Source organism: Adiantum capillus-veneris, chromosome 28 (genome assembly GCF_014529385.1).
Source record: "Adiantum capillus-veneris isolate H3 chromosome 28, ASM1452938v2, whole genome shotgun sequence".
In the NCBI taxonomy this organism is placed as follows: domain Eukaryota; kingdom Viridiplantae; phylum Streptophyta; class Polypodiopsida; order Polypodiales; family Pteridaceae; genus Adiantum; species Adiantum capillus-veneris.
This window is the reverse complement of record NC_140958.1, coordinates 51,694,164-51,707,080: the sequence shown is the minus strand read 5'-3', so window position 1 is coordinate 51,707,080 and position 12,917 is coordinate 51,694,164. Positions and strand designations below refer to the sequence as shown.

Below are 12,917 nucleotides of genomic sequence, written 5' to 3'. Positions count from 1 at the left end.
TTAACAATAGACAATAATAGTCTTTGCATTCTTCAATAAACTCATGTCAATTAGATCATATTTTGATGCACTAAATAACTTCATCACTTCAAACAAAACCTTTCAATCACATTGCACTATATCAATTCATCTAAAGTGCAAGCTTTTGGCTTTCACACATTACGATAATTGATAAATTTAATCCATTGCACTATATCGATTTATCTAAAGTACAAGCTTAAAGCTTTCACCCATTACGATAATCGATAATATTGATCAAATCTTGCAATTGATTCTCATTGGAAATGAGGATTAATTGCAATCTTTGATGATTGTCATATCTATTTAAAGTGCGAACATGAAGTCCTCACACTCCACAATAGATCTTTGAAAGCTTATTTATATGCATTTGATGCACGTGAATAATCACACAGTATGATAGACATAGCAATCCAAATAAAGATAATGTAATATCAATGTATTTGGACATGAGATTCCTAAATTTTTATTCCAATGAAAGCATAGTGTGATGGCTCCACACAAGACAACAAAATTTCTATCTATGTTCACTTTGAGGTGAGAAAGTATGTGCATGTCAAAATCGAACTTACCTAAATAAAATTGACCTCTATTCTATTATATTTTCCTGACAGATAACCTCATGTGAGAGTACACTCTGCACACAATGATAATTTCTAAATTATATCACTAATTCACTTCCACGTGTCAGTAAACTGAGCACGTAGGAAGTGATTCCTAAAAAGTAAACACCTTGCATGAATGAAAGTTTGAGCTCTACACAACATACAAAGTTTACATGATTTGAGTTAAGCATATTCCACAATCCATGCGTTCCAAGAGGCAAAATTCCAAACAAGAATCTTCTCAGGCACTTTTTGTGCTTTTTGAAGTACAACACATTTGAACATTCGACATACATGTCGTTCAAGGCATTGCCATCAGCTTATGACTAAAACAATATCTTCCTGAATTCTTTTGCCCATATAAACATCTTGTGTAGTGCCACATGCCTTTAAGATGCAAGCGTTGGTGATTGAACCTAGAGAGACGCTCTCATTTTGCATATGTTGAAAACATCCCACAGCTTTTTATAGTGCTCATTTAGGCATGTCACCTTTCTCCCCTTCTCATGAAGTTCTTTTGCCAAATCAGCATCTTGAGTTGTGTAGGTGATTGTATCTGGAGAGAAGCCCTTGCTTTGGGTCTGTTGAAAACAGCCCATAGCTTCCTAGTTTTGCCCCTTTTGGGCATTTCATGCAATCAATGCGCTCCAAGAGAGGACATTTTGGACAAAAATCTCCTCCGTCACTTTTTGTGCTCTTTGAAGTACATTGCATTTGGCATACATGTTGACCAAACGCATTGCGCTTATGTTTTAATAGCAACATCATCTAAAGTTCTATGGATAGCTTGTGTGGTGCCACATGCCATCAAGATGCAAGCGTAGGTCATTTTGCCCATATCAACATCTTGTGTAGTACCACATGCTTGATTGCATCTGGAGAGTTTCCCTCACTTTGCATCCATTGAAAACAACCTAAAGCACTTTGTCTCTACTCCTGTTAGGTATATTCCACAATCAATGTGTTCCAAGAGGCAAATTTCTATACAAGAATTGCCTGAAGCACATTTTGTGCTTTCTTAAGTACACCACATTTGACATACATGTCAATCAGCCTGTGATTAACAATATCATCCTAAATTCTTCTGCCCATATCAACATCGTGTGTAGCGCCACATGCCTAAAGTTTAAGATGCAAGTGTCAGTGATTGAATCTAAAGAGACGCTCTAACTTTGCATCTGCTGAAAACAGCCTAGAGCTTCTTGTTCTGCTCATGTAGGCATACCTAGTAATCGTAGCGTTTCAAGAGATGATCTTCTAGACAAGAAGCTCCTCAAGCACTCTTTGTGCTTTCTAAAGTACACCACATTTGACATGCATGTCGATGAAGGCATTGCCTTCTAGCCCCTAATTTAGAATATCAGTTTTGCCTATATCAACATCTTTCTTATTGTAGGTGATTTCATCTGGAGATATGCCCTCACTTTTCAACTGCTGAAAGCAGCGTGAAGCTTAGCCGCCTTGCCCCTTTTTGGGTATTTCATGAAATTACTGCACTCCAAGAGACGACGCTTTGGACAAAAATTTCCTCTGTCACTTTTTGGCTCTTTGAAGCACATCCCATTTCGCATACATGTCGACCAAGAATATTATTTTTCAATAGAAATATCATCTGAAGTTCTTCTATCCATATCAACGTGCCACATGCCATCAAGATGAAAGCGTAGGTCATTTTGCCCATAGGCCTATCAACATCTTGTGTAGCACCACATGCCTGATTTCATTTGGAGAGTTGCCCTTACTTCGCATCTGTTGGGAACAACCTAGAGCTTTGTCCTACTCGTGTTGGGCATATTCCGTAGCAATGTGTTCCAAGAGGTGACTTTCCGTACAAGAATCTCCTCAAGCACTTTTTGTGCTTTCTCATATACACCACATTTGACATACATGTCATTCAAGGCATTGCCATTAGCCCGTGATTAACAATATCATCCCGAATTAGTTTTCCCACATCAACAACTTGTGTAGTGCCACATGCCTAAAGTTTAAGATGCAAGCATCGATGATTGAATCTAGACAGATGCTCTCACTTAGCATCTGCTGAAAACATCCAAGAGCTTCTTGTCCTGCTCATGTGGGTTGTGATTTAGGAGATGACATTCCAGACAAGAATCTCCTCAAGCACTCTGTGCTTTCTAAACTACACCACATTTGACATACATGTCAATGATAGCATTGCTTTCCAGCCCCTAACTTTATCATCATGAATTATTTTTACAAAAATAGCATCTTGTGTTGTGAAGGTGATTGCCTATGGAGAGACTCCTTTGCTTTGAATCTGCTGAAAGTAGCCCAAATCTTCTTGGCCTTGTCCCTTTCAGGCATTTCATGCAAATAGTGCGCTCCAACAGATGATTGTTTTGGACAAAAATCTCCTCCGTCACTTTTTGGCTCTCTGAAGTACATTGCATTTTGTCGGCCGACTGCCAAGCGTCACCATATTGATGCTAGCAAAGTGAGAATCACAGACATAAAATTTCAACCCGTGGGATGTAGCTGACCCGACTAGTGCATGGAGGCTACAAGAGATTGCTAATCTCTTGAAAAACCCAAGTCTAGTGTGCTCTCACCTAGATCTGTCTTACGTGTGCGTGAAACACCAAAAGGTCTCCTTCTTGCGGCAAGTATAATACGATGAATTTGCATAGCTATGGTGCTCCGAATGCAATGAGACTTACTACCTAGAATATGAGAGTATCCTCACCATCCCCATGTGCTCAACCGCCATTTCTGACGCTTGGGCAAAATCGCACCGAAGATAAACAACCTATATTGGGTAGGGCGGTTTTGGCCTCTGAAGCACTTTGTAGCTTCCTTAGGACATGCTTTATCTACTACTATGGTCAAAAACCAGTTTTGTTGCATGTATGGTGCATAAGGAATGAGAACATCTCATAGACGTACATTGCTAGAAACACAACTTCATCGCGAGAAACTAACGCAGAAAGGAAGAGCTTTATCCTGCGATTGTGTTGGTATGCTTGAAATCGCAATATAACACCACACGAGCGAGATACAAAGAGATGAAATAGTAGAGAGATCATAGCACAATACATCAGCGTACATTCACTTTCATTATCCAAAAATTTTGGTCAAAAGTTACAAAAATTGGCTTTTATACCTTAGCCAAGGTTTAAGAAATGAATCCTTAGCTAATCTAGCTCAGTAATAAGGCTAGGAACTGAAAATAATTACAACTTTGGAAGCCCTTGGCCCCTTTACACTCTTGGGCAATCAGTTGTGATACAAGAAGTTTGGACTTTTGCAAGATTTCAATTCAAGGAATAAGGTTTTTGATACAATAAGTGGAAATGAAAATGATGGTGGTATCCCTTTGATGTTCCGATTAGCTGAGCAGCTAACATCCCCCCCCCCCCCTTAACTATGTCGTCTGTGACACAGTTACTTAGGGTGCTAAGTAGTGGTCGAGCTTCCTGATTCTGTCTGCTTTAAGTGATGCTCTAGTCCTTGCTAATACTTGATCCACAGTTCTTTATCTTCTGTAGACATAAACTGCATAGTGATCTTATTTTTGTGCTCAATGGCAGAGTAACTTACAAAGCGGGCTCTTAAGTTTGCGATGATTGGGCAAAAGATCTTGCTTCGATAAGTGAAGAAGCTCGTATAGAATGCCTCTTTGAATGTCTATATGTAGTATGAGGGCAACCTCATTACCCTGGTGTAGAAACCACGGAGTGTCTCCCCTGATGGTTGCTCTGACAAATTAGAGCACATGCCTTGATTGCCTTCAAGGAATGACATCCAAGTGGTATTGGTTTGCTCAACTCGATGGAATGTCTATAGACAAGTAGGAAGAATATTTGAAATCTTGACCAGCATGATACAAGCCAAGTCCAATATCCCACAGAAAAGCTGTATTATTGATGAGAGATTCTCCACCATGTATTCTCCAGTGGGTTTGCCTTGTGGTGGTGGTGGGAATTGTGGGTAATTGAGCAAGGTAGGCCGCTTTTGCTTGATGGTGGAATGTTGTTGCCAATTGTGGACCCTCAGGACTAGGCATTGCATTCGGTCTTGCTTGATTTCCATTGGTGCATTGGTATAGAGAATGAGGTATCTTGGGTGTCGATTTAACCAAATATCATGCCATTTAGGGTGCACCATTGCTGGGTTGGCAACAAGCTCCTTGAGCGGATAGGGGGGTGCATTTTTCTACCATTCTCTAGTGATATTCTCTGGTGTGAGAAGATTTCCATTGATGGAATGAAGAATGCGCTCCTCCCACTGCATAGTCCTCTTTCCAGACTTACTTAGTTTCTTCTTCTACTTGCCTTTTGAGCAAGTCCTCTTCATATGCAGTTAAGCTTGTTGTAGGTGCAGAGGGTCCAACATCTTCTTGTGTGACCACAAGCTCAACGAGGTTTACTTATGTTGTGAGTGTTTCTTCAAAGTCCAAGAGCATCTATATCTCCCATGGCTTTCTCTTGTTGGTCCTCCCCAGAGGTGGATGTTTGAGACTTGACTGCCTCCTGAGCTTTCCTAAGCTCTTCCTTGAGGTGTGATATTTCCCTTTGGTAGCCATCTTCTTTCTGCATAAACCCAAGTGAGAGTTCCCGACGTTGCATTTGCTTGAGCTTGACTTCCATTTCAAGATCTTTTCTCTGTTGCTCTAGTGCTTTGTAATCCTCATCCGTGTTTTGCAGTGTGACCACGATGGGGTTGGTCCGCAGCTGATTAAGTAGCTGAGTTTGCTAATGACAGCATGGCTCTGATTCTACTAGTTGAGCATTTTCTATATCAAGTTGGACTTGCACTCTTTGAGAAAACAAATTGGTATTCTTTAAAGTAGTGGTTACCTCTTTGAGATGTTGTTCTTGTTGCTGTGTTGTTGATCTCAGAGCTTTTAATTTTGCAACATCTTTGAACCTAAATTGTGTGAAAAAACGAGTCCTCTTTTTGGCCTTTTTAAAGTTTTTGCACCTATACCACTCTAAAATTCATGTTCGTGAGGTTTAGATTGCTAGAGGATTAGCCTTAGTAGTTCTCAACATGTTCTAATGCTTTAGGGAGAATTAAGTGTTAAAGTTGAAAGTTATGGCCACTTAACAAGAATTGCCTAATCATGTTCTTTTGCCCAAATTTAGCACTTTTATGATTTTTTTGATGGCTTTCTTGATATCCAAATGCAAATTTGATTGTGTAAGTGGCATGTGTAGGATAAAGCTAATCTTCCTTGAGTTTTAGAGCACCTAATACCCTAAGCATACTATGCGATGATTGTTGAGTTTTTCAATTGCAAAAGAATACGAGATATTCATGTGTAGCATAAAGCTAATATTCCTTGAGTTTTGGGGCACTTAATACCCTTAGCATAGTATATGATTATTGTTGAGTTTTTCAATTCCAAAAGAATACAAGATATGCTAGTGTAGCAAGTATAGATTTTTCAATATTGCTAGTTTCTTAGGCCCATTGTGTGCATTTTGTAGATAGTAACCACATCTAATAATATACTACAAATTTGGCTAAATATTGAGTAGTTTCTATGTAATCCTTGAGGTCATAATGCTAAACCGAGTTTTTTCATGTTTGTTGTATTTAGCACTTTATCATTGTCTCCAAGGTTCTATTTGGTAAGAGATCTATTATTCTTTTGACATGCTCTATGGCTCCTTTTGAATCCAAAGGCCCAAAGGGAACTATAAAAACATGTATATATTATCTTTATTGAGTGTGACTATACAAACTTTTATGATAGGTCCGAAGAATGGGAAAAATGCAACTTTTTTGTACCTATTTCTTTTTGCCAAGAAAAACATAGTGAGGAAAAAACAACCATATGTTTTGATCACCAACCCATTGAAATTAATAGGGAATTTTATCTCATGTCCTACAAAAATCCACAGTCTCATTTATATGCAATCAACTGTAAGAAATGGTTGTTTTGGGCAATATGGACTGGTCCATCAACTTTGGAGGCTTGTTGTGACCAAGAGATGACAAATTTCACAAGTTTTTCATTTTTTCCATATGCAGTAGTCCTTGACCTACCCGTTGACCTATAAGCTCATGAAAGGATTTTCCAAAATGTGTGAATCTACTATGGTTATGGAAGTTTTTCCAAGACCTTGAAAGGAAACTTTTATGTCATGCTAGGTTACCAACCTAGTGTTAGGACTAAAATCTTCTCATCCCAGTTTGGAACAACTTTATAGGTTCGCATCCATGGAACTCTTAGTACTATATCCTCATTCTTATATTCATCTGGAATGCAAATGAAGGTGTGTGGACACAAAAATACATGCACAAAGATGTTGAGATTAATCAGGCCCATTGTTGGTGTGACTTCTTTATGACATCCCTTGACTTTAGTTTTGTAATATTCTAGCGAGTAGGTTGTTGCTCGTTTGTATGTTGAATAGTTAACAATGTTGAGTTGTGCACCTATGTCAGCTAGTGGTTTGACTTTCAATTTATCCTTTCATGTCACTGATATTTGCATATCCAATCCATCCAGTCATTCATCATCTGTTTCTACTTTATCATCAGCTAAAGATGGCTGTTTTGAGCAAATGCGAAGTGAAAGCATCTCTCTAGATTCAATCATCGACACTTGAATCTTAAAAGGCATGTATCACTACACAAGATGTTGATATGGGCAAAAGAACTGATGATGATATTGTTGGTCATGGGTTGATTGCAATGGCAATGCCTTGAAGGACACGTATGCCAAATGTGGTGTACTTCAAAAGGCACAAAAAATGCTTGAGGAGATTCGTGTTTGAAATTCCCCCACTTGGAATGCACTGATTGTGGAATATGCCCAACAAGAGGAAGGGCGCAAAGCTCTAGGTTGTTCCTAGTGGATGCAAAGCGAGGGAAACTCTCTAGATGCAATCAGGCAGGTGGTACTACACAAGATTTGAAATTATCCAAGGCCTCATCCTTATGCTGGATTGTATATACCCACACCTTGTGGGTAGCAATTCTCTCACTCTATCATCCTCTACAAAAGATTCAAAACATATGTGTAGACCCCATCATATCCACAAGAGAGAGAGAGAGAGCATACTCGTACTCGAGTTTACTCAAGAGCGTACTACTTCTTTCTCACGTCCGCCATAGTATTGGTATGATGCAGCAAGTGTTGTACCCGCAACAACACCGAAGCTAAAACTTTGATTTCCCACCTTGAAGAGAAAGGGGGGAAAGAGAGGTGGGGAAAATAGAGTTATATTATAGATTTGAATATTAAGAGAAAACAGAAATCAAAATATGATGTCGAGGCTCTAGTTAAAAATCTTTCTACGATTTGAAATTAGATCCATTGCTTCAAAATTTTAGCTTTTCCAACTTAAACCACTACACCTACTCATTATATTGTCTATGAAGTTTAGGTCAATTTTATTAATTAAAAGATACCTTTTGTAAATACATATATATGATCTAAATAAATCCTTTTGTGAATAAATATCTATAAGTCAAATATTTTTTTCTAAATTCCTTATGTTGAAACGCAAGTGATAGCCATTTTATGCAAAGGACCCCCCCCCCCCCCCCCCCCCCCCCCCCCCCCGCCCAAAGAGCAAATTTTAGAAATTGTGCCACTATTGACCGTTGGCATGGCTTGTGATGGCCATCAAACTTTGTAGGGGTCGGAAGTAGGGTCCTTCCTCCACCCTTACAAAGTTTCATCGCCATCCGTTACCGTCTCGCTGGTTAGGTGCTACACAATCGTCAACTTTTTCCATTGGGCTTGCCATGGGCCCAACCATAAAAATTTGGTGTTCGTGCGATGTCTGACCATTGGTATGGTTTGCGATGGCCATGGAACTTTGCAAGGGTGGGGGGAGGATACTTCCCTTACCCCAACAAAGTTTCATGGCTATATGTTGCAATATAAGTGCATATGTGAGTAAGGGTCTAATGTCAAAAAATTGGAGATCGTGCCGCTAATGACCGTCAAGACGGCTTGCTATGGCCATGAAACTTTGTAGAGGTGGGAAGTAGGGTGCCTCTCGCACCCCTAGAAAGTTTCATGGCCATCTGTTGTTGTCTTGTCAGTCAAGCCCTACACAATCGCCAATTTTTTTTCCAATGGGCTTGCCAAGGACCCAATGGCAAAAAATTGACAGTTGTACTGTCCTTGATCGTGCGATGGACATGAAACTTTGCAAGGATAGGGAGTAGGGTGCCTCCCTTGCTTGTGTAAATCTTCATCGCGATTCATTATCGTCTCGTCAATAAGGTATACACAATCGTCATTTTTTTTCCATTGGGCTCATCAAGGACCCAACTAAAAAGGAATGGCCATCATGCCGCTAATGATTGTGGAGACATTTAGCGATGGGCATGAAACTTTGATGGGGTGGGGAGGAGGGTGATCCCTCTCATTGTTGTTCTATATGTGGATGATTTGTTGATCACTAGTCCGAATGAGGCACCTATTGCTGAATTTAAGGCTCATTTGAATGCTACTTTCAAAGATGAAAGATTTGGGCCTGTTGCATCATTACTTAGGTATGGAGTTTAAGCAGTGTGATGGTCGTATTGCCTTGTGTCAGACAAGTTACATAGAGACATTGCTATGTAAGTTTGGACTCGAGGATTGCAAATCTATTGCCACTCCCCGAAGCTAACCTACTTTATGTTTTAAACACTAAGCGTCGAAATCAACCAATGAAGATAGAATAGCTAGTAGTAAATAGGTCCCACTGTCGAAAAGATAAGGTTCAATGATTGTGGTTGCACTTCATATGTTTTGTGGATGTAGCATTTACAAACAAGGGGGGTGAGGGGGAGATCCTTGACCTTATTTTTGCCTATGCTGACAAGTCATGCAATGAATTTCCTTTTGCCAACTCAACATCACACACATCTCGAACGACGTGAACGGCAAGGACCTAAGTCTTAATGGCTAATCTCTTGACAATACTAAAGAGTTTGAGAAAATGTTCCACATGTCACTCATTGGCTCACTTCAAAAAAAAAAAAAAAAAAAAACTTTTAAAATATCCAAAATGTAAAAGTGAAGAATATGATGGCTGAAGTGAGCGACAAGGAGGATCTAAGTCTTAATGGCTCATTGCATGTGCCTTAAATTTCTTGACAATATTAAAGAGTTTGAGAAAATGCTAAGAGATCAATACTTGCGGAAGGTTGAGGGTTCGAGGCTCACGGGTAACGTTCTCTTGGGTGTATTCTCCTCCCCTATTGGAGGGGTGGTTCCCACGATTGCCTATCGAGGGTGTAATGTATAGAAATGTACAATTGTAAATACATGATATGTGTATAGTTTCTCTCTATTACCTTCTCCATGCTGATGGTGAAAAAATAAAAATAAAAAATGCTTTCTAAGCACCTTCCCTCTGGTCACTGGTGTGTGTCGGAAAAAACAAAAAGTGAAGAAAAAGATTATAGAAAATGAAACGATGGAAAATCATAAAACTTTCTTGACAACTATTGCTAGGCTACATCGAAACAGTCTAAAGAGTCCCCTTACTTACGCTCATGATTGAGCATCGTTGGCCTGTCTGTTCATATCACCTCGCGTTTCTCATGAAGGAGGGGAGGGCGCTCTCAGCCATGGCCAGCTTATTGATGGTAGCAGCTATGTTGCTCTTGGTTGCTGCTCTGCTGCTGCTACACAAGGCTTTCTCTGTGTATATATGGAGGCCCTTGCCCCTTCAGAAGTTCTTTAAAACTCAAGGCATCCGCGGGCCCCCTTATCGCATCCCCTTTGGAAACTATGGGGAGTTTTCTGCCCTCAACAAGGCTGCCCTGGCTTCCCCCATGCCTCACATCACCCATGACATGGTGCCACGCCTATTTCCTTATCACGGCCATTGCACTGCTCAGTATGGTTTTGCTCCACTAGTTCTTTAAGATGTGTATGAGTACCTCTGGACACATTGCGAATCAGTGGTGTTGAGATGATTCAAAAAGATGTTGATGAAATTGAGGTGTAATGCTCATCTTATAGTTTGGTGTGCGAGACGTTGGAAAGTATACATATACGATCGTTGGAAAGTATACATATACGATCATTTCCGCGTTGCGACTTATGAAAGCATTGTGTGTTACTTGTAAGAAGGATGTGTGTTACTTATGGAAGCATACCTAGCTCAATGCAGTTAAGGCCAGGCCAAAGTCTGGGGTGGGGTTTGGGAGTCCCTTATCCCCAATTGCACCTAGCTAGATACCTGGTACCTCTCGAACAAGAGCTCATGATGACGAACGATAAAAAGGAAAAGTGATCGGACTTCATGGCTATATCATTATCTGTGACTTCTATGATGCGAGAGGGATCCAATGTGCATGAGGAACACCTTGTGGATAAATAAATGTTGATGCAAGTTTTGCTCCGTCTTCCATCATAGCAAAAAGTTCACTAGATATGTATGTGGATTTCTTCTGCTCTAAGCAAGTTTATGGAAGTACTAACCAGGATGGGAATTTTCCTGTGCAGACATCCCATTTGTCTATTGGGTGGGTCCTACGCCTAGGTTGGTGCTTGTTGATCCTGAGTTCTGCAAGGAAGTGTTTTTCAATAAGTCTGGTCACTATCCAAAGCCTGCCCTGGTTCCTACCCACAGCAACCAACCGTTCTCGATGGAGGCTAAGAAAACAGACCTCATCAATTTTGGAGCAGATTATCAGAAGGCGGTTGAGCCTTGCCAATGAGAATGAAAGTGATGCCTTTGGAAGTGACTTGTTGGGATTGATGCTGTCTGCTCTTAAAGAGGAATCTCGAGGAAACCAAAAGAATTTAGTCACAATGAGTTTGCAAGAAATAATTGATGAATGCAAGACCTTTTTCTTCGCGGGCCATGAGACGACCTCATCGCTGCTCACATGGGCAGTCATGCTTCTTGCCATCCATCCTGAGTGGCAAGAACGGGCTCGGGAAGAAGCTTTATCCCAGCTTGGCAGTGGTCATCCAGATGCGAATTCCTTGAATTAAAGCTTGTAAGTCCTAAACTAGTATTCCTACTAGTAATTAACCTGCACTTTTGGACTGAGGAATATGCTCTTTTTGCCAGATAGGGATGATTTTGCATGAAGTGTTGCGATTGTACCCTCCTGCCGTTGACCTTTCGAGAGAAGCCAACAAGGATGTCAAGCTTGGTGGTATCTCAATTCCAGGCGGTACTTCTATGTTTTTCCCCATTCTGGTCTTGCATGTTGATCCCAAGTTGTGGGGTGAAGATGCTCTCCAGTTCAATCCTCTGCGTTTTGAGGGTGGCATCTCGAAAGCTTGCAAGCATTCATCAGCTTTTCTGCCTTTTGGGGTTGGCCCTCGGATTTGTGTTGGGCAAAATTTTTCCTTGATGGAGGCAAAGATTGCTCGTTGTATGATTTTGCAAAAGTTCCAGTTTCGGATTTCTCCAGCATACCGGCATGCTCCCAGAGTTGTGCTAACTCTGCAACCTGAACATGGAATGCCTACCTTACTGGACCCTCTTGTTGCATAGCAAAGGCTACTCCTGTATGTATGCCTACTATTCCCTTCTTCAAAATTGAAATACCAAAGACAAATGTATGCCTAATTCCCTTCTTCACTAAGGCTTGCTTTAGAAAGAAATTGTCAACATGCTCACAAGAAGATTTAGAAATTTTCTCATGTACGAAAATGGAGTCTTTTTCAGTGTTTTTCATACAATGCATAACATCATGAGCTTGTGTTCGAGAGGCACCACATACCTAGCTAGGTACGATTGGGGGCAGGGGTCGCCGGTCCCCCCCACCGGGTCGACTGTCCCCTGCCCCAATCGTACCTAGCTCCGCATGAGCTTCTGCTCGAGAGGCACCACATATCTAGCTAGGTACGATTGGGGGCAAGGGACCGCCGGCCCCCCCACCGGGCTGACGGTTGCCTACCCCCAATCGTACCTAGCTAGGTATGCGGTGCCTTCCTCGCAGAAGCTCATGATGTTGAGGTAAGTCACAATGTGAGAATTATTGTGAGAATCTGTCCAAACTTCTTGTGGCTACACCAACCCTTGCAAGAAAGGAACGTGTACAAGAGAGAGAGAGAGAGAGTGAGAGATATGCCTTTTTACATGACCTCTGCAATGAGTCTGCATCGACCTTTCTCTCTTGAAAGGCAATGTCTATGTCACAAAAGGAGAGAGTTAAAGATGACCGGTGCTGCCATTAGAGGCTACGTTCCATTGTGAAGAAAGGTCTTTGCTACCAAAAGCTATCAAAAGTGTGGCGAGTCTATACACACGCGCACAATAACATCCGCCCATCACCCCCTTCATGCCATCATCAGAAAATGGAAAATTTTCGTGATTATCAACACTTCGATTAAAAGCCTCAACGTAACTT

At 40.9% G+C, this 12,917-nt stretch overlaps 1 protein-coding gene across 2 annotated transcripts; it reads left to right on the top strand.

Annotated features, from left to right (window-relative positions):
* The first annotated feature begins 10,068 nt into the window (after nt 1-10,068).
* Nucleotides 10,069-12,207, top strand: LOC147420451 (cytochrome P450 72A397-like). Of its 2 annotated transcripts, XM_086504248.1 has the most exons (4): nt 10,069-10,400; nt 11,053-11,445; nt 11,517-11,552; nt 11,627-12,207. In XM_086504248.1, the coding sequence occupies exons 1-4, from the start codon at nt 10,095-10,097 to the stop codon at nt 12,056-12,058; spliced, it is 1,167 nt and encodes a 388-aa protein (XP_086360374.1). In that variant the 5' UTR covers nt 10,069-10,094; the 3' UTR covers nt 12,059-12,207. The 2 variants fall into 2 exon arrangements, 1 of the variants encoding a protein (XP_086360374.1); XR_015186945.1 differs by lacking the exons at nt 11,517-11,552; nt 11,627-12,207 and having other exon boundaries at nt 10,069-10,982; nt 11,053-11,187.
* Nucleotides 12,208-12,917: the final 710 nt, after the last annotated feature.